General features: G+C 54.2%; 1 protein-coding gene and 1 pseudogene across 4 annotated transcripts in view; one reads left to right on the top strand and one right to left on the bottom strand.

Annotated features, from left to right (window-relative positions):
* Nucleotides 1-71: 71 nt before the first annotated feature.
* Nucleotides 72-19,022, top strand: part of MYLK3 (myosin light chain kinase 3) — a 41,871-nt gene continuing 22,920 nt past the window's right edge. For 3 of the 4 annotated variants that reach the window (XR_003045422.1, XM_025044645.1, XM_025044646.1), the window contains exons 1-3: nt 72-284; nt 864-1,099; nt 18,774-18,849. Coding sequence is in view for 3 of the 4 variants with exons in the window: in XM_025044645.1 (XP_024900413.1) it covers nt 986-1,099; nt 18,774-18,849 (190 nt within the window). In the remaining variant the exon portion in view is untranslated. Of the gene's footprint in view, nt 285-863; nt 1,100-10,698; nt 14,006-18,773; nt 18,850-19,022 lie in introns of those variants that run through there. The other variant, XM_025044647.1, reaches the window with a different exon arrangement.
* On the bottom strand, nt 7,427-7,545 carry LOC112477378 (annotated as a pseudogene).

The following is a 19,022-nucleotide window of genomic DNA, read 5'->3' as shown; positions in this document are numbered from 1 at the left end:
ATATATTTAAATTCTTAATTTTTTAGCGTTGAATGATAACTATAGTTGCTTTGTTTTATACTAAATGCTTTTGTATTTTTGCATATTGACTCGATCAACATTCAGACTTGACAAGAACTTCCCTTATTTTACCCCCTCCCCCGCAATCTGTTAGGAAGTCCCGAAGCGTGGTGGGGGAGGGCGAGCAGTCGTCAGTTAGACTTGCCTGGAGAGAATTTCCCATTCAGTTTCAGCAGAAGCATTGTTAGCGTCCTCACGTACTGTCACCTCCTGGAAGAGAAAAGGTTTATATTTTTTTTCTACTTTATTTAAATGGTAGCCAGCAGAGGGAGCATAAGAGATACTCTAGGTAGGACAGAATTTTCCTAAGAATTCCTTTTCCTTCAATCTCCATATTTACATGCAGGTACTACTACAATTTTCTTAGATGCATTTTAAAGCCCTAGTAATAAAGTTTACTCCTGAAAATGCTAATGTGATTTTATCTTTGAAACATAATAGAAGATTATTTCATTTCGAGAAAAACATAAAAACCATTAATATCTAAAAATGCTTGTGCACCTATGTACATCCTCAGAGAAAGCAAGACCAGCTTACTGAGCAGGCATCTCTTTAAGAATTATTGATGCCAGAGTCTGTCCCTTTAAAACTGAAGACCCTTGGAGGGAAGTCAGGTTAAAATAGCCATTGGATAAGGGAGGAGACTGGTGACTAGGCTGGAGCTTGTCATGCAAAAAAGTAATTTATTTCAGATGCCCATAATGTTAACTCATTGGCGTTATTTAAAAAGTTCTTTGGCAGGGGGACAAGTTAGCGCCCCCTGCTGGTGATGTCACTTATTTAACCGGTTTCTTTCCCTCTAGGTGGCTAAGGCTTTGGAAAAGGCTTTTCTTGTGGAGAAAGATCGGGGTGTATTTCACGATGGTTATTGCCAGAGCTGCGCGGGGATTTTTTTTCGTGGCTCTTAACCTTGAGAGCTGGTAGGATGCTGGGAGTGCCCACGAAAGCGCGCCCCTCTCCCTTCCCGCCGAGACTGCAGCGCGGGAGCTTCTCGCTCAGACCAGTCCACGCGGCCGCCAGCATCCGTCAGGATCGCCACGTAAGTGCTCCCGTCGGCTTGTGGTTTCCGAAGTTTCTGCCCCAAGGAAGCAGGTCTTCACTGTGGTTCTCTGCATTCGCGCATCTCCAGATTTCAGGGCGCCAGTTTGCCCCACGACCTCAGTCCTTTGACAGGTCCGAGGAAAGTCATGGATTTTTCACTTTCTTCAGCAGTAAGAATGGAAGCGACGACTTTTAAGCTCTTTACATGTCATAGCTGAAACCGGAAGTCTAATTATGGACTGTCAGAGCTACCGGAAACCTTCAAACAATACCTAGATTAATGTTTGAATAACTGGGGACCGTAGCCTAGTCAGGTGACACACAGGGCACAGTCTACTCCTTGTCTTGTACCCTTCTCCTCAAGCTGTACTTAATTTCAGATAAAGGCAATAACGAAGCCACTCGCCCTTCAGGCAGCCGAGGCGCCCTGACCACACCCCGACCGCACCCCGAAGGGCCGGCAGAGGCCTTGGGCGACATCCCTTTTCTCCTTTGGTCCCGGAACTTAGGTTCCGCGATGTAAAGTTAACTACCGTTAGCGCATCTTATGTTAGAGATGAGAAGGGGACACGAGAGGGAGGAAGACCCCCACGCCTGCGGGCCCCTTCCTCTATTCTGCCAGGGCCGGCGGCAACTTCTTGTCGTGTCGTCAAGCCCATTGAGCCAACGGTTCCGCTGACCAAACTGTTCGGTCCCTTTCTCACCCCCTCGAGTTAAAACGCTGAATTCAGAATCTCTGCCTGATGGGCCCACGTCAGCACCTGCAGCCCGACCCAGCGTGACGTTCCTTCCCCAGGACGCCACACCCGTAAGGTCCACTCCCGCAGACGCTCCCCACGTTCCCCCTCCCGGAGGGACGGGGGCTGTGTGGTCCTGGCTTCCTGGGCGCGATCAGGCCGCAGTAAGAAAGCGGCAGTCGTTGGTCATTTTCTGGCCACCCTCAACTCTTCATGAGTGTACCGGCCCCTAGTCTTGCGTGGTGAGTCCCGGGGGCTCCCGTCAGAGCTCCCCTGGGAATGAGCGATGCGAAGATGGGGAAGTGGCCAGCCTCTTCCTCTCGTCCTGGGCCTCCACCTGGCGCCGGACTCGGGGGTTTTCTGGGCTTGCTTTCTCTTCTTTAATCCTGTGCTCTGGCAGATTGCCTGTATTTTATCTTATGATTCTTCTTTTCAATATTTTATTTCAGCTTTCATTTTAAGTCTCTAATTGCTTCTCTGATTATTTTGATTATTCCCTTTTTTTCCAAAGCACCCTCTTCTGCTTTTCTATCTTCAATCTGAGTCAGATTTTCTACTATACACCCGTTTGTCTGTTTCCACCAGGATTTTTCACGTCTATGTATCTTGGTCTCTCTCGGCAGCTGGATCAGCTAACATCTTGGTGATATTCGCTTGTCTGGTCATCATTGAGAAAGGAGGTCCACGCATCAGGGGCGAGGGGGGTGGCATTTCCCCAGTGAGAATTCTCGGTGCTCTGGACGTGAGGTGGGAACTCAGTTGTTAGGCCGAGGCTGCCCAGCCGCTGGAGTGGGAATGTCACTGTGTGACAGAGCACTGATGACTAGAACCTTGGGTCCACCTCCAAGATTGTCGTGCGTCTTTAGAGAAAGGGGAAGGCCTTATCTTTGCTCCAGGGTAATGTCAGCCGCCTGTACCTGCCAGGAGTGTGCATGCGGGACTGGGGCGGTTAAAGGCCGTGGCGGGAAGCAGGTGGGTACTTACGACTCACCACTGGAGCTTGCCCGCTTTCCCTCAGGCTGCGTGACAGCCCTCATGCCTTGTCCCGGGCTCTCTAAGGTGTCCTCTCTCTGTTCACTTTCTCCCATGAGCCTCCTGGCGTCCGCATGCCTGTCAGCGCTCTCACCCTGCCTGGCACCCCCTTGCCCTGTTCTCCTTAGGGCCCGGCTTTATTCCATGTGCACTTCCGCCCCTTTAATACAAAAGTCACGGCACAGGGCGTGTGTCCGGTTCATTTTTAAAGGTTAAAAAAACCACTCATTTACTGGTTCTTATCCCACAAGTATAGCAAAAGAACTGTAAATTCATGTAACATTGCCATTAAAATTATCTTTTATTGCTTAAAAAGTACACAAGTAATGTATAAAAACATGCTCCTTATAAAAATGGGACTACAAAAGCCTGTGGACTATAAGCGAAGTTGGCTTTTCTAATTAAACTTGCTAGAGTTCATCTAATTAGAACTTTAAGTTTCAACCACTGGGATTCTTTATAGGCGTGGCAAGGATTTCTTTGTTTGGGTGGAAAGTGTGCTAAGGGTGAGTGAAACAGGAAAGTAGTAGATTTTGCCTTTTTAGAAAAAGAAAACCCGTAAACTAAAATGTCAACCAGTAAGGGAAAGGATGACAGATTTACTGCTATGAAAAGTTGTCCCAGGACTGCAGCCAAGTTCAAATTCATAAGGCAACCCCTGAAACGCAGTCTTATCTAAATTAAAAAGATAAGCAGCCTGATCACCGGACAGACAGACGCAGATAAGCAAATCCATTAGCAGTGGTCGGGGTCACTCCCTGGGAAGGGAGTGGAATCGAGTTGTCTCAGTGCCGCCCACCTGGAGTGGGGCCAGAGAGTGTCTTTGAGCTGTTTCCATTTGTCACCCAGCTTAGAGAGAGAGAGACGTCATCACCCCCCGTGGGGTGCTCTGGGAAGGTGATGGAGGAGTTAGCAGCATGGCCTGGAGTGGCTCTTGGTGGCAGGGCCAGCTGACACACACCGCTCAGGTTTCCAAGGAGCTGAGCCGTCCTTGCTCACTCAGGGCTGATGGCACTTGTGGCTAAATGCAGTGTAGCCAGGGCCCCGGGCCAGGTTCGGGGCAGGAAATAGAAGGCCACCTCCATCCCCAGGCAACAATGGTCTGCCTGCGTGATTGAAACTGGGGCCAGGGAGAGTGCGAAGGGACGTCTGTGGGGGGCGGGGTGGGTTATAACTGTCGACCAGCCACCGACCTGCCCCCATGTTCAAGTTTATCTGTGTGTAATATGGAGGTGATGCCCTTTATGCATCTCACTGGGGATTTACGAAAACAGCACTTCTGACAGGCCACTTGGGACCCATGGATGGAAGGTGGTATGTAAGTGCAGACGGTAAATGTGCTTGTGTGTGCGTGTGAGTGTGTATGTGTGTGCATGTGTTTTCAGCAGGCGCATAGGGGCACGTGGACCCTCCGGAAAACATTCTTAAGAGTCTGATCATAAATAGCGATAAAAACTAACACTGAGTGCCTGGGTTCGTCTTTGGTTTTGTGCAGGTTTGTGGGGACCGTGTATGTAATTCTGACTTAGAACTGGTTTTTAAGTTACTGCTGTGATTCGTAATACTTAACAGGTGCTTGACCGTTTGAGATCGCGTAGCTGGGGATCGTTCCCAAATGCGTGCCAGCTTTCCCCGAAACTCCCAAATTAATTCTAGCACGTAGTTTACAAGGGGTGCAGTTGTTTCCAGCGGGAGCGGGTAGAAACCTGTTTTAAAAACAAAGTGTGAAGAGGACTCTCTCTTTCCCCCGGGGTTTGCTGTTTCCCAGGAGGCCTGAGTCTGTGGCTTGTACCTGTGTTCCGTTCGTTTAAGGCCAAGCCATTGACCTCGGCCCTCCCTAGAAGGTTATGAAATGTTGTTTTCTGTCACCGGGGGTCCTGAGGGAGTCTGTTGCTCTGGTCTTGGTTGATGGAACCTCTGGCTCTCTGGTACATGTCGGTGTAGAGTAATTCTGTGAGTCGGGGCGAATGATGACTACGGTAGAAAAACTTGTTTAATAGCACAAGTGATACACGTTAAGAAAATGAGAACAGTTACATAAAGGAAATGCAGAAAATAAAGATCCTCTGCAGGTCTCCTGCAGGATGTGCCATACTGGCATATATGGATATTTTAAGCAAAAATGGGATTCTCATGTATGTATTTGCTGTTTTGTGACCTGCTTTTGGGGTGAGGTCTTCACCTGTGGGTCTGGAAAGAGCATCATGGATCCTTAGGGTCCCTGGCCTGCAGCGGGGGGCGGGGGTCCTTCTCTTTGGGCATGAGAGGCGGTGGAATGAGGGCCTCGGGCCTGTGGTCAGCGCACTTGTGAGCGGACTCTCCAGGCCGCTCCTCTCGGATGTCACGCCGCGTTCTCGGCTTCCTCGGCGCGCCCGTGTTTCGGCAGCGGCACGCATCCCGGAACTGGGGAACACTTGCTGATTTTAGCTTTTGTGTGGACGACGAGCCTGTGGCCTCCCAGTCCCTTGGCACTCTGCCGTCTGCTCCGTCCGTCCTCTGCCCCCTTTTTTTCCCTGCAGACACCCCCTGATTGAGGCATAACTTACGTACAGTACAGTGCTCAAGTCTTACAGCCACTGACTTAAATGTTGCAGACCCGTGTGCACAGGTGCGACCACCCCCGCACGGAACACGTCTGCACCATCCGGAAGTGGCTCTGCGTCCCTCCGAGCCAGTGCCCTTGACCCTGGATGATCATGTCATCCATTCTCACACCTGATTTATTTCATCGTGTTACTTCCCACCGAAAGACACTTTATGGGGTCGTCCCTGTATCCTGCTGTTTTGGGTCGAAATGCCCCTGCCTGAACTTCCTGGTCCACTCTCTTCAGGGTCCCGGCTGAGGAACCTCTTAGTCTCTGTCAACACCTCCTGGCCCGAGGCCAGTCTGCACTGTCACTCCCACTTGCCAGGCTCCTTCCAGAGCTTTCTTCACTCCAGAGCGGCCCTTACAGAACCGCCCTTGCCTCGGCTTCCCCAAATCGCATCCATCCTTCAAGGCTCTGCTCAAGGCCCGTTTCCTCCAAGAAGTCCTCCCGCTTTGCCAAAAGTTTTTCCAATTTCTTTGCCTCCCTCTTAACACCTTGACTTAGTTGACAAGCGACTGTGTTTCTGCAGAGACTCGCAGCCACAGAAGCCCAGCCACTGTGCGGTTCCTACTTCCGCCCCCAGGAGACCACTATATCCTGCAGGAGCGGTTTTCCAAACCCTTTCTTTTCCCCCACTCGTGCGTTTTGGTGCTACCCCAGGTCTGCCACTCCCCAACCCCAGGTCCCCTCATGTCCCTTCGGCCCCCTCTCCATCCCTGCTCTCGGCTCTTTGCCACCCAGCTCAGCCAAACCCTCTCCCGCAGGCCTCAGGTCCCACCTTGCTACCTGTTCAGATTTGACACCAAAATGCCCTGGGCCCAGGCTGTCCTCAGAGGGCAGGGGTTCATTCAGGAGAGAACTGGAGCAGTGAAGATGGAATCCATCAGACATAGGAGGGCCAGAAGGGCCGGTGTGCCATATGACTTTGCCCCATCCCACCCACATCCTTCGTGCCCAGCAGCTGGTGACTGTCCACTTTCTCCACTGTTCCGGTGGGTTTTAACCTTGCTCCCCCAGACTTCCGGGCTCCCCACGGCACAGATGAGTTCTGATCTCCCAAGAGTCAGCACAGTCAAGGGGTTCAAATGAGATCTGGCAGCTGAAGTGCTTCCCACGGGGTCTGCCCACAGTCGGCTCAGGAGAGGAGCTGACGTCACAGCCCACAGCTCCTTCTCTGAGTCCCCTCAGTCAGGCCAGGTGAGTCGGGGGTCCCAAAGTGAAGTGGGGTTGGGGTGGGGGACGGGTCCAGAAACCCTGCCAACGACAGTGAGCACAGGCCCTGGAGCTTTGGAGCCAGGTCCAAGGCCCCGCTCTGCACTGATACTGCAAGCCCCAGTCTCTTCGTCAGTGAAGTGGGCATCGCGACCCATCCCCCCCGAGGAATGTGAATACAAGCACATGTCAGATCACTTTGCAGGCGGGGACACGACTTGTGTGAGTTGGTAGAAGGGCCGGCAATGCAAGGTGTTGGCATAAACCTGCTTGGCCAAGTTTTAGTTTGGAAATGTCATCGCGCGTCTGAGTTGGCGTTTGGCAGATGCAGCCCCCAGATGCAGAGTCAGGCTCTAGGCAGGATGCTTTCATCAAGAGTCCTTTTGGCCGTAAGCGGACTGCCTGTGTTTGTGTCTGGGATCTTAGACGCAGTGACTTTGGAAAGTGGCTTCATCACTCCAAGCCTCAGTTTACGTGTCCGTGCAGTGGGGATAACAGCCCCTTCTTCAGAGTTGCTGTGAAAGCAGAGGGTAATTTACATAAAAGTGGAGCACGGCGCCTGACACAGAGTGCTCCATAAACATCAGTGCTTTTATCATTTCCCAGTCAGTGTTATTCAGTCAGTGTTGCTCAGTCAGTGTTGAACGAATGAATGAATGAACGGCTGATGGTCTGGGTTTGGTCCCTGGGGATGCTATTTTTGGTTGACCTCACAGATTGCAAAGACCTTGTCAGTTTACAATCTCTTATTTTTTATGCCTACAGCACCTGGGCTTCCTAGGTGGTCTCCCATCCGAATACTAACCAGGCCTGACCCTGCTTAGCTTCCGAGGTCAGATGGGATCGGGCTTGTTCAGGGTGGCGTGGCCGCAGACCCGGGGATGCTTTTCGATCTCTAGTATTTTCAGGCTGATTCCGTGTGACCTTGCATAAGGAACTCGTTTGACTCAGTGTGTGGGAAAGGAATCGACGAAATAAAAACTCCTCTACCAGGGGTATGCGCGCCAACCACAGACGACAGCGGGACCTTGGGAGCAAATGCCCAGCACCTACGAGCCAGCACAGGACTTGCCCCAAGTCCAGGCCAGGCTTCCATTTCTGTCCGCTTCAAGATAGGCCAACTTGACTTTGGTTTTATTCTCAAGCACAGTTCCTGGGTTCGTCCAGGCAGGACTGTTGTGCTATTGTGTGGATTGCTGGATGAGACAATGTGTAGACATTTTTCTGTGACGTAATGAGCAATATTGTATCTGCGGGTCCCTGACTTTCGCCCCCTCATTTCAGACAGCTGTCAGGGCCAAGCCTGTGGGCCAGAGGCCAGTCTCACTGTTGTCACACACGCCCCCGTCTCAGACGCACAGGGCAGGGCGGAGAGTTCCATGGCTGCTATCTGGTCCTGCCTTTGCCGTGCACATACTGTGTGACCTTCACAAAGTCCCTTCCGCTCTCTGGGCTTCAGATTCTCCATCTACAGAACATTGCTGCCTAGGTCTCCGCAGTCCCTGTGTGTCTAAGAGCAGCAGAATGGTGTGAGTTTCGAGCCTGGGCTCGGAGTTCTGTGTGACCAGCACTTTGTGACTGTGGCCTCACGTGAGCAGCTTACGTTTTGTGGATTGAGCCCCTCTGTAAAGGGGAGATGATCAATAGTGATCTACTCCATAGAGTTGTCGCAAGGTTTAAAGATATTACAATTGAAGTGCTTGCCATGGGGTCTGCCCACGGTCAGCTCAGGGAGGAGCTGACATCAGCCTGTAGCCCCTTCTCCGAGTCCCACGGCCAGGCGAGTGATTGTGTGTGCGTGTGTTTGTGTGTCAGTGTGTACGGAGCCTTAGCCTCTTCAGGGCACCGTGGGGGAGATCTGGCCAGGGAGCCGCCCTGAGGACAAGGGCAGAGTTGGCGCTGGCATCTCACTCAGCAGAAGCCGTGGGTCACCGCACCTCCTGTCCCTAACTGCTACATGTCCCCGTCTTTGGGGTGCTGAATGTCTTTGTGGCTCCCTGACTAGTTTGGCTTGAAGAGGCACTAGCCAGCCCCATCCCAGCCGGGAGATCACCGGGCTGTGGGCCCCAGGGAGGACAGAACCACTGAGCCACTGGGGCACTGGTGGGGCAGCCACCTCAGGCAAGGGCTCGCAGCGGCAGGCCAGTGCGTTTGGAACTCGGGTCAGCTCTGCCCTCGGACTCCCCACCCCCGCCTCCCTGGACCCCACGGTGTTTGTTTCACAACTGGCCGCCCTGCTAAGTGATGCAGGAAGTGGGCCCCCGGGGAGCAGATACAGCCCAGCACAGCAGATAACCGGGCGAGGCTCTGGGAGCCTCTGGGGCCCGGGCAGGGGCGGAGATAAGCGGAAATGCCGGGCTTATCACGCCGCCTGAGCCCTGGAGAAATCACCCAGGCCGGCCAGCCCCCTCCGCCGCAGCGCCCCGGGCTCCCGGGCGTCTCCAGGCGGGGCGAGCACAGGCTGGCACGGCCGCAGGATGAGGACTCCGTGCCCCCCTCCGGCGCCGCGCGGCCCGGGCGCCACAGGCCAGCAGCGGGCGTCGGGCTGCACCCGGAGAGTTGCGGTAAGGACAGCTCCTGGCGGTCGCCTTTGAAGTCGGAGCCCGAGCAACACTGTGAGGATCGTGGGGCTGAGGGAGCCTCGGTGACAATTGTCCCCTGGGCCTGGGCCCTCTTGGACCAGGAGCTCAGTCAGTGGGAGCTGTGGGTGGCGGGTCCAGCCCGAGGATGGTCAGCCTTCCCGCAAACATGGGGTGCTTTGGGCACAGGCCCGGCGGGGTTGGCTGGGAACCCCGCGAGGCGTCCTGGGCTTCTGTGTCATCTCTGGTTTCCTTTCCTGAGGAAGCTCAGCATCAGGGAGGACATGTTCGCACCTTCTGAGCGCAAACATGCTTGCGGGGCCTGCAGGGGGGCGGCCGGGCAGGGCCAGGTGCCTGGCCCTGGCTGAGGACTGGGGAGATGCCCCTACTGCGCCCTGCCCCAGCCACACTGAGGGGCCCGGGCGCATGCCATCCTGCTGGCCGGCCGTCTGGGCGGGCCGGCGAGTGCTAACCCCTGCTGGCTTGTACTCACCACGTGCCAGGCGCTGCAGGGAACAGCGCACTCATGGGGATACCCAGGCCTGCGAGCCCTTCGCACGGGAGGGGAGCTGGGTTCAGAGAGCTTGGGGACGTGCCAGGTGTGTGCTGGCCCACACGCGCTTCGCGGAGGTAGAGAAGTTCCTGTCTCCAACACACCTGGCCTCCACCGCTCAGAAGATTGTCACCAAATTCGTTTTTGTTGGAACGAGAGCCTTCAAGGCCTGGTCTGTGTTGGCGCCCGCTGTGCCCTTGACCTCTGCAGACCCTGCTCCTGTTCCCCGCAGGCAGTCACGCCGGAGCCTCTTAGCTCTTTCTCTTGGTGTTTGCCTCCAATTTCCTCATCAGTTTGAATGTTGTCCATGGACTTCCTGTTAAGAGAAATGAAGGTTTAGCACCCTCACCACCCCCACTTTCCCTCCGCCATCCGGTCATAACTTCGTGAAGCGGGTCCGCGTCGTGGCATCATAGTGTGACCACCGTCATGTGAACGCTATTCACGGACATCAGTTACGTGCTTCGGTCTCATTCTTTCGTGGAAGAACTGTGACTTTCTTGGCGTCTCTAATTTCTTTTGTTTCCCTTCTGCCCTGTGCACCAGCATCATACTGGTGGCTACATCTGAGCACGTGCTGTGTGCTAGGCACTCTTCTTGGTGCCTTATAAACCTCAGCCACCCTCCCGACAACCCCAGGAAGTGTCATGTTGTTACTCTCCTGTGACAGCCCAGGGAGTGCAGGCTCGGAGAGGCTGAGTACACCGGCCACGGCTCTGCCTCCAGTAACTGGCAGAGGCAGAAATTAAGTCCAGACAGTCCGACGCCAGGCCGCTTGCTCCTAACGTTTTATTACATCTTAATTACATGATATTGTATACTGTTCCCCGCCCCCCCTCCCCCCAGTGTCCTCGCTTTTGGGGACTCTTCATCCTCCTGTTTCAGATTTGGGCCTGAGTCGAACCTGGAGCTAAGTTTTTTGTTTCGTCCCTCATTTTGCCGGAGAGTTCCTCAAAACAGCTTCCTTCGGAAGGGTGCGTACAGTTTTTACACCTTCGCAAGTCTTGAGGCTCTTCATCCCGTCCTCTGGCGACGGTGCGATGTCTTCAACATTCTTTCTAAATTTTTCAGCCAACCTAACTGTCTTCCGACATCCATTTCTTTTAGCGTGAGGAGTCTGATGTCATTCTGGTTTCAGTCCTTTGGTGCGTGATTTTTTTCTCCTCTTAAATTTTGGGAAGCTTTTATAATCTCCCCTTTGCCTGTGGCTCTCGCTGCGCCTGGCACATAGGGGACAGTTGGGAAGAAGCCACATCAGCCCTCAGCTCCTGAACTCATTTCTCCTGTGGGTGAAAGGGATTAAAGCAGGTCCTCCTGGTCACCCCTTGCCAACAGAGAAGCCTCGAGGCTTCTTGTTGGCACGTTCTGCGCTTTCTCCCAGGGGGCCCCAGCTTGCTTCTGGGAACGGTCGCGGTTTCCTGCCCTGTTCCCATCTGACCGTTGCGGGAGGACCCAGCCGCCGCCCCCTTCCGCAGGGCTCCCGATGGCCGTCCAGCCTCCTGCCTCTGCTGGAGCCTCCTTCCTTCATTCCATCACACACCTGTGCTGAAGATCCCCCCATGTGCACTGGGCATGCTGGTGTCCCGGGGGATCGAGACAAGCCTGAGGGGCACTGTTCTGGCCTCAGGGAACTTGAAGGTGGTTCCAGAACAGCGGATGACATAGCAGTCACGTGTCTAGTAAACCAGCTGCCTTGCAATCACTCGTTACGTCAGGGAGATCCGGTGCAAACCCTTTTGTACTTTAAATGATTAGCTTTTGGTAGAGGTCACGTGTCTGGGACATTCATTTGTTTCCTTTGGGTGCATGTGGACTTTCTCGATTCCTTACCAGGCTTCGTGAACCCAGGGCTTGCCTGGGTGCAGGTCACCCCGAGAGCTGCATAGCAGCTGTCGTAATGGAGCGGCCTGTGCCGCACACTGGTAACTCTTTCCTAGGGACTGGGTCTGTCTCTTTAGACTGGCGGGGACTTCACAGCGTCTGTAGGACAGACACTGGGTTGAGTATTAGACTGTCTGGGGTTTCTCTGGGCAGCTGCTTCCCAAAGTTTGATCCAGGGAACCCTGTTCCACAGGGAAGTGTTACACGGAGGTGTGGGCGGAACAGATGCCGGTGGCGGGCGAGGTCCAGCCGCGGTGCCCGTGAACCCCCGAGGGGCTGGAGCACCGCGTTCTCCAAGTCGCTTTTTCAAGCAGAGTTTGTGTGTTTGTTTTAAATCACAGCGAGTGACAACATCTGACAGCGAATATAGCAACCCTCTCGTGAGCAGGCTCTGGGCCATTCTACCAATGACACCCAGGACTGTGCGCCCCGGAAGTGGGTCTGGATTTCTGCGTGGGCTGCCCCGGGCAGCTGTCCCACAGACGGGTGGGCAGCGAGGGGCTGTGGTCCAGCTGCATTGCGTAGCAGGCACACTGCGCTTAGGGGTCGCCTGGAGCTTAGAATAGCAAAAGCATCTGAAGGTGCTTTTGGATGTCCGATTGTCAGATCAAAGTTTATTCTCATAATTGCTCCTGTTCAGAGGGACACGATGTCCCCCTCCCTGATGCCAGCATCGACTGCAGCTGGACTCCTTGGGAGGCCGTGTGCCTGGCAGCCTTGGGCAGATTCCCACTCTGGCCTTGCTGTCTTTCTGGGAGGGCCTGGAAGAGAATGGTGGCCATCAGCAGTGCCCCGGCAGCCCAGGACCCTGTGGCACGCCCTCGCGGCCACCTCAGCGTCTGCTTGAGCATCTCTCTGTGTCTGCTTTATTTCATGTTGCCTCTGTAGAAGTTCTGTACGAACCAAGGGTTTTGAGGTGAAAACGCGTGGGAGTGTGGGCCCCCTGCTCCCCAGGCCGGCCTGTGTCTGTTTCGGTTCAGAGGTTGGGAGCCCAGTACCTTTGCGGTCACCAATGGGGCCGGGGGCCACTGGCAAATGCGCCCCAGAGGGTTTAGCGAGGAACATGACCTGCGGGATGGCACTTGGCGAGTAGCCTAAGCCATTGTTCCTCACTCCTATTTTTAGATGCAAGTGACGAGTGACTGAGGACCTGGAGTGGGGAGGGCCCTGCAGACTCTCCCTTCGGCAGCCTACACACTTGTTGGGGCATCGGCAAAGTAGGAGCCCCTCAAATTTGTTTTTAATTTGCAGAAGCATCACGTTTTTCGTGCTGGCAGAGGTCAGCATGGCCTCACGTTTGTGACTGGTCTTGCTTTCTATTGTGAATTGGCCGTGTGAGTGGCAGGTGGGACACCAGCTGCTCCTCGGTGCCTTGTGCCTCTCAAGGTCTCTCCCTGCCCAGGGACTCCCGAGGCCCTTTGTGGGGTCCGGCCTTCGGGCACTTCCCGTAAAAGTCTCCTTTCTTCTACCCTTTAATTTCAGCTGCGCCAACTCCCGCCTGCCCTGGGTGAATTCTTAAAATATTTGCCTATCAGCACCCTCTCAGAGAGGAATGGCCAATGCTGCTGTGATGTCAAAGGGGCCCCAAGGAGAAGGGCCTGGGCCAGACCCAGCCTGTCACTCATGGCGCACGGCAGGGTGGGAGATAAGCAAAGGCAGAGGCTCAAAGAGGGCCTGCCTGGTCCCCTGGGCGCCCTGAGCGACCCGGCCGTCCCTGCGGGTGGCACTGGGGGCGAGGCTGTGAACCACCAGGAGCAATGAACTTGCAGACGCCACAGCCCAAGTGAGAACCAGGCCTCGGCGGCTCTTCTGACCCCTCGCCCTTGTCAAGCCCGCACCAGGATGTCGGGAGCCGCCAAGGACGGTGTGGGGGCCCGGGGACTGTCGGTGTCGGGCAAGGCCTGCCTCACCACCATGGACAAGAAGCTTAACGTGCTGAACGAGAAGGTTGACAAACTCTTGCATTTCCAAGAAGACGTCACAGAGAAGCTGCAGTGTGTGTACCGAGGCATGGGCGACCTGGAGCAGGGTCTGCACCGGCTGGAGGCCTCCCGGGGCCCCGGCCCTGCTGGGGCAGACCACCCTCCTCCAGGCGATACGCAGGCCGGGTGGCCGGAGGTCCTGGAGCTGGTGACGGCTGTGCGGCAGGATGCTGCCCAGCACGGTGCCAGGCTTGAAGCCCTCCTCAGGATGGTGGTGGCTGTGGACAAGGCCATAGCTTTGGTGGGGGCTGTGTTCCAGAACTCGAAGGTGGTGGACTTCATCATGCAAGGGAGCCCTTGGAGGACAGGAGGCCTGGCTGACGCCGAGGGCCCCGCGGAGGTTGGTTCTCGCCTCCCTGCCCGGTGCCCGTCTGGCTGGACGGGCGGCCCTGGGTCCTAGGTTGGGAGGCCAGCCAGGCAGCATGTCTCAGAAGAGTTTGGGGCTGTCGTCTCCTCTTGTTCCTTGACGTGTTGATGGGGAAAAGGAGATAGAGCCTTAAAGGTCACAGGTGGCTTTCCAGACAGGGCACTGTCTTTCAGGGAGAGGAGGCAGTGTCCTGGGGACCGTGTGGCCTTGGGCAGCTCCAGGGCACCTGGAAGTGGGGGACACACAGGCCTTGAGGGAGAGGAAGACCATGGAGCTTCCAGGACATCCAGTGACTTCCCTTTACTCCCCTCTGTCCCTTCCCATGTCGGGTGGGACACAGGTGGGGACCGGTTTATCCTGACAGAGCCCCCATTCAGAAACCCGGCCCCCCTCTTCCTGTCCCCAGCCTTGTGCGCTGTCCCAGAGTGGGTGGAGTGTGCAGCTGCCCGTGGAGACTAGTGTTGACAGTGACCCATGGGGGACACAGGCCAGGCCGCAGCCGGAGCCTGGGGGTGGGGTGTGACATTTCTGGGAGCCGCTGTTCCCAAGGGTTGCATAATCAAACCCGCTGGCTAATGGAAGTTTGGCTGGGGTGGGGGTGTTTGTGTGCGTGTGTGTGAGGTGTGTAGAGGCAACACTCTATTTGGGGACAGCTAAGGGTTAGCCACTTAGCAACACTCAGATGGCCTGAGGTCACTGACTAGGTGGATCCCTGTTACCCACCAGCCTCTGCAGGAGAAAAGCTGGGGTCCTCAGGAGCTTGTCCTTGGCTGTGCAGGCCGCCAAGCCCGCTTCCCCTCCCCACCGCAGCCTGGCCAGCTCACCCAGCTGACCTCTTCCCCTCCCTGCCCTGCAGCTTCTGGAGCGGAGCTCGTCCCTCCGCCCCGGCTCCCTGTGAGTCTGGCCTGCGAGAGAGATGGGACCTAAGGGTCTCGCCCCCGATAACCCCCCCTCAGCCTTTAAAAAGGGAATTCACCTCATATCTGCGCGTGGTGACGAACATCCCTGTGGAGAGAGGGCACGGTCTCCCCCTCCATCCGCCAGCCCCTAAGAGCAGCCTTCCTCCTGCGCTCGGAGGTGCCGGTTTCCTGTGAAGCCTTCCAGAAATAGTCTGTTTATCTGGAGCACTCCGGGGCGCACACCACCCTCTTCGTTTTATTTTAACTCAATTATCATTCACATTCTGGACTCGGTTTTTTTCCAACTTAATATATTCTGGACATTATTTCACATTTACACCTAGAAAGCATCTTGTTGTTCTTTGTAAAGTTGCAGATTGCTTGGGGCGGTGTCTTAATTTCTTAACCAGTCCCACATCATTGTTGGTTTATATTGTTTCTCATTTTTAGCTGTTAGTAAACGATGCAGTGAATATTCATAGAAGTGTGGTTTTACCTGTAGAATACCCTCATGGCAGCGGCGACGTCAAGCCAAAGGGTAAATTATGTAATAGAAAAAGCCAAACCGACCTTCAGAGAAGTTACTGTAATTTGGCGTCCTGTCCATAGCATGGACATGCTAGTTGCCTCCGCTTTTGCTAACAAAGCAGATCATCCAACTTTTGGATTCTTTGGTGCACGAAAACTGAAATCTTATTGTGCATGCATGCGCGCGTGCATGTGTGTGTCTTAACATCTTAGTATAAAAGTTTTCAAGCGTTTGTAAAAATAGAGATTAGCATAATAAACCCTGTGAGCCCCATAACTGGAGGCCAGGTTTCCCCATCCATTTCCCTGTCTCCAGATTCTTTTGAAACAAATCCGAGATATTGGATCATTTCTTCCATAGACATTTCAGCAGTTACATCTAAAAGAGAAAGGCTCTCTTAGCTATTATCGTACCTATAAAGTAAACAGAAATTTTGTATTACCAAAGTCAAGGTTCAAATTTTCCTGAAGCATCTTCTCTTTTTTTTTCCTTTATAGTTTGAGTGAAGCTCCAAATAAGGCAGTTAGTTATATGCTTCTTAAAGCTAACTCTTTTCCCTTAATTCATAAAAAATTTCAAACTTTCTTATGGAAAATTTTAAACATTACCCGAAACAGATAGAATTACATATCTCATCGTAGTTTGAATTTGTTCTCCTTTTATTAGATGTTTGAGTCTCTTTCACAGATGTACAACCTTCGGCGTTTTTCTGTGAAGTGTCTGCTTGTGTCCTTTCCCCTCTTTTCTATGTCAGTTTTTTGCCTTTTTCGTATTAATTTGTGAGGTCTCTTCCTACCTTAGTGAAATTAGCCGTCATACATGTCACGGATAGTCAGACGTATCTGGATGGGGGAAGTTGTAGAACTTTCTCTTTTCCGAGTTCTCACATTTCTCGCCAGTTCTCCACTGGCACATGACTGATCTGACTTCTGGTCTTTGTGTTGAACACACATTTCGGTGACTGTCTATAGATTTGGGTCCCAGCTCCCAGTCAGGCTGCCAGGCCCAGGCAGGAGGCCTCGATTTCCCTCTGTGCACTGCGGCCCGGGCTGGCCTCACAGGACAGGTCCGAGGATGGGTGGGGGACAGAGACACAGCCCTGGCAATCTGTCTCTGTCGGTGCCGAAAGCTGTATTATGTATGGACACTTTCTGGACACCTTCTGTGTGTCCTGAGAGAGTAGGGGCATAGCATCCATTTGTGGAATTGAATTAAATCTTAGTGTTACATTTTAAAATTGTGCCAGGACTTCGTGAGGGCACCCATTAGGCCCGAAACGCACAGTGACACTTCATTTGGTTGTAAAAACGAATTAGAGTGTTATTGGAAGCCAGGCGTGCTCAGGAAGGACAGGTTCAGGCCCAGCCAGGGGCGGGCCCAGATCATGGTCAAGCTGCTTGGGAGACGTCAGGCCTCTCGAATGGCGTTTGGGGTGGCTTCTCCTTTCTCTGGATGCACCACGCAAGGCAGGGATCACAAAGTTGTCCCTGACGACAAAACCTATCTGTGTGTGTGTCTGGTGCATGTGCACCTGCCCCCGAAGGCAGAGGAGAGGACAGTGTGAGCCCAACAAGGTCTGCCAAAGGACAGTGTGTTCGGCTCCCTCCCTACCGGTGGTGGGGGGCAGGAGGTGGCCTGTTCCCCCAGCTACGGGGGTGGCAGGACAGAGTCTGCAGAAAGAGGCCAAGGGGGAGGTCTTGGCTGAGTGGGGGCCTGGGTCACCTTGATGATGCCGGTGACCATCACGATGGCAGCACCTAGTATTTATTAAGTGCCTGGCACATGCCATGCACTGGACTGTGTGTTCTTACGTGTCGTGTTGTCACGTTACGAGGGCAGAGCTCGGTGTCCTGCAAACTCAAAGACACAAGCAGGTAACAGAATTGAGAGAAGGGGCCCAGCGTAGGAACTGCAGTGGAACCAGGCCTTGTCCTTAGTGGCAGGGAGACATTGGTGAGAGCCGAGGCTGTGACGCCCCACTAACAGGGGCCCCCTCCTGCCGTGTGTGGACCTAGAATTGTCAGACTTTCAGATATTTTTTTCAAGGGAAGCTGGAAAATTACAATTTTATCTAATCAGTTTTATTAAGTAACATACAATAAGCTGCGCCTCCTCCACAAAATATGCACATTTTAAGTATACAGTTCTACAGATGTATATACCCCAATGACTACCATCATAATCAAAATATAGAACAATTCTGCCACCCCGAAAGGGAACTTAGAATTTCAACGTAAAAATCCAGAATTAAACCATTGATGTGAAAACGTTTTAAATGCCGTGCTAGCCAGGCAAGATGCATCTCGGGCTCTTTTTGGCCTCTGGGCTTCCAGGGGCCTCATAGGGAAAAGGCCTGCGGGGAGGGCCCTGGGACCAGGGGCTCAGCTATGACAGGTGCCAGGAGGAGTTTTAGGAGATTCTTCACCAAAGACTCGGAACCCCCGGAAGCCTTGGGGGACCTAGCAAGGGGTCAGGCCATCTAGAAAGACTTGGAAGTACTGAATGTTCTGGGGCCTGCTGCGGGAGCAGAGGCACGTGCCCGCCAGGCCGAGAGCTGGCTCCGGGTGCCCTTACATGATGGCCCACTGGACAGACCACCGTCTGGCTTGGGGGACGAAGGCGTGGAGCTCTGGAGCACTCGCCACGAGCCGGCCCTCCCAGTAGCTGCTCAGACGAACCCCCGAGCCTGCCCGGGGCCTCTGCGGGTGGATGACCTCATGCTCCCCCTCCTGCAGACGAGGGAAGTGAGAAGCACAGAAGTAAGGGTCTTGGCCGAGTGGCGAAGGTGGGGGTCAAAGCACGCAAGTGTGGCTGGGGAGCCCTGGAGGCTGTGCTCCCGGCCACACTGCGCCACTGGGACCGGCGAGGGCAGGTGCCCCCACCCAGCCCCCACCCACCTTGTTAACTGATCGCCGTGCCTCTCCTGCAAGCCTGGACCCCTTGGACTTAGATTCCAAAGCAAACCTACGGTCTAGTGGTCGACCTGAGGATGACCTGAGTTGACATTTTAAGGTTCACTCCGTTTTCCATCCCTGGTCTGAGTACTTTGACCCCCAGCCCGCTTAGGCCCCCGTCATGTGCCGGGTCTGCCCTCACCAGCAACGCAGGTTCACTTTAGAAAGGCAACCCCGGGAAAGCCTCGGTGTCCTTAGTTCTGAAGTGACAACAGCAGTAGCCACCCTCTGGTGTAACTGACTTCGTGACATGACCCGAGTCCTTCGGTGTCCAGCACGTGGTAGGCACACGGCACGTGCGTGTGGCTGGACGGTGCTGTTGACGGTGGCGATGACAGTTTCTGTGGTGCTTCTTTCAGAACAGAGAGCGCGTGGACGACGAGGGAGCGAGACCCAAGTGTGCGCTGAGCAGCAGAGCCGGGGGGCCCGGGGCAGGTGAGTGCGCCCCGTTCGCTTCATCCGACGTCGCACCCCTACTGGGCTCAGAACGAAAACGCCACCAGCACCACCAGCAGAGTGATCACTGAAAATATGCTGAAGCCCCCCCACCCCAATTCTTTTTGTCCTTTATGTGTGTCCATCCCACCAGAGAGGAACTGTCAGCTGCT

This window comes from Pteropus alecto, unplaced genomic scaffold, assembly GCF_000325575.1.
Source record: "Pteropus alecto unplaced genomic scaffold, ASM32557v1 scaffold123, whole genome shotgun sequence".
In the NCBI taxonomy this organism is placed as follows: Eukaryota; Metazoa; Chordata; class Mammalia; order Chiroptera; family Pteropodidae; genus Pteropus; species Pteropus alecto.
Note: the sequence above shows the minus strand (reverse complement) of the source record. Positions and strands in the feature narration are given on the sequence as shown.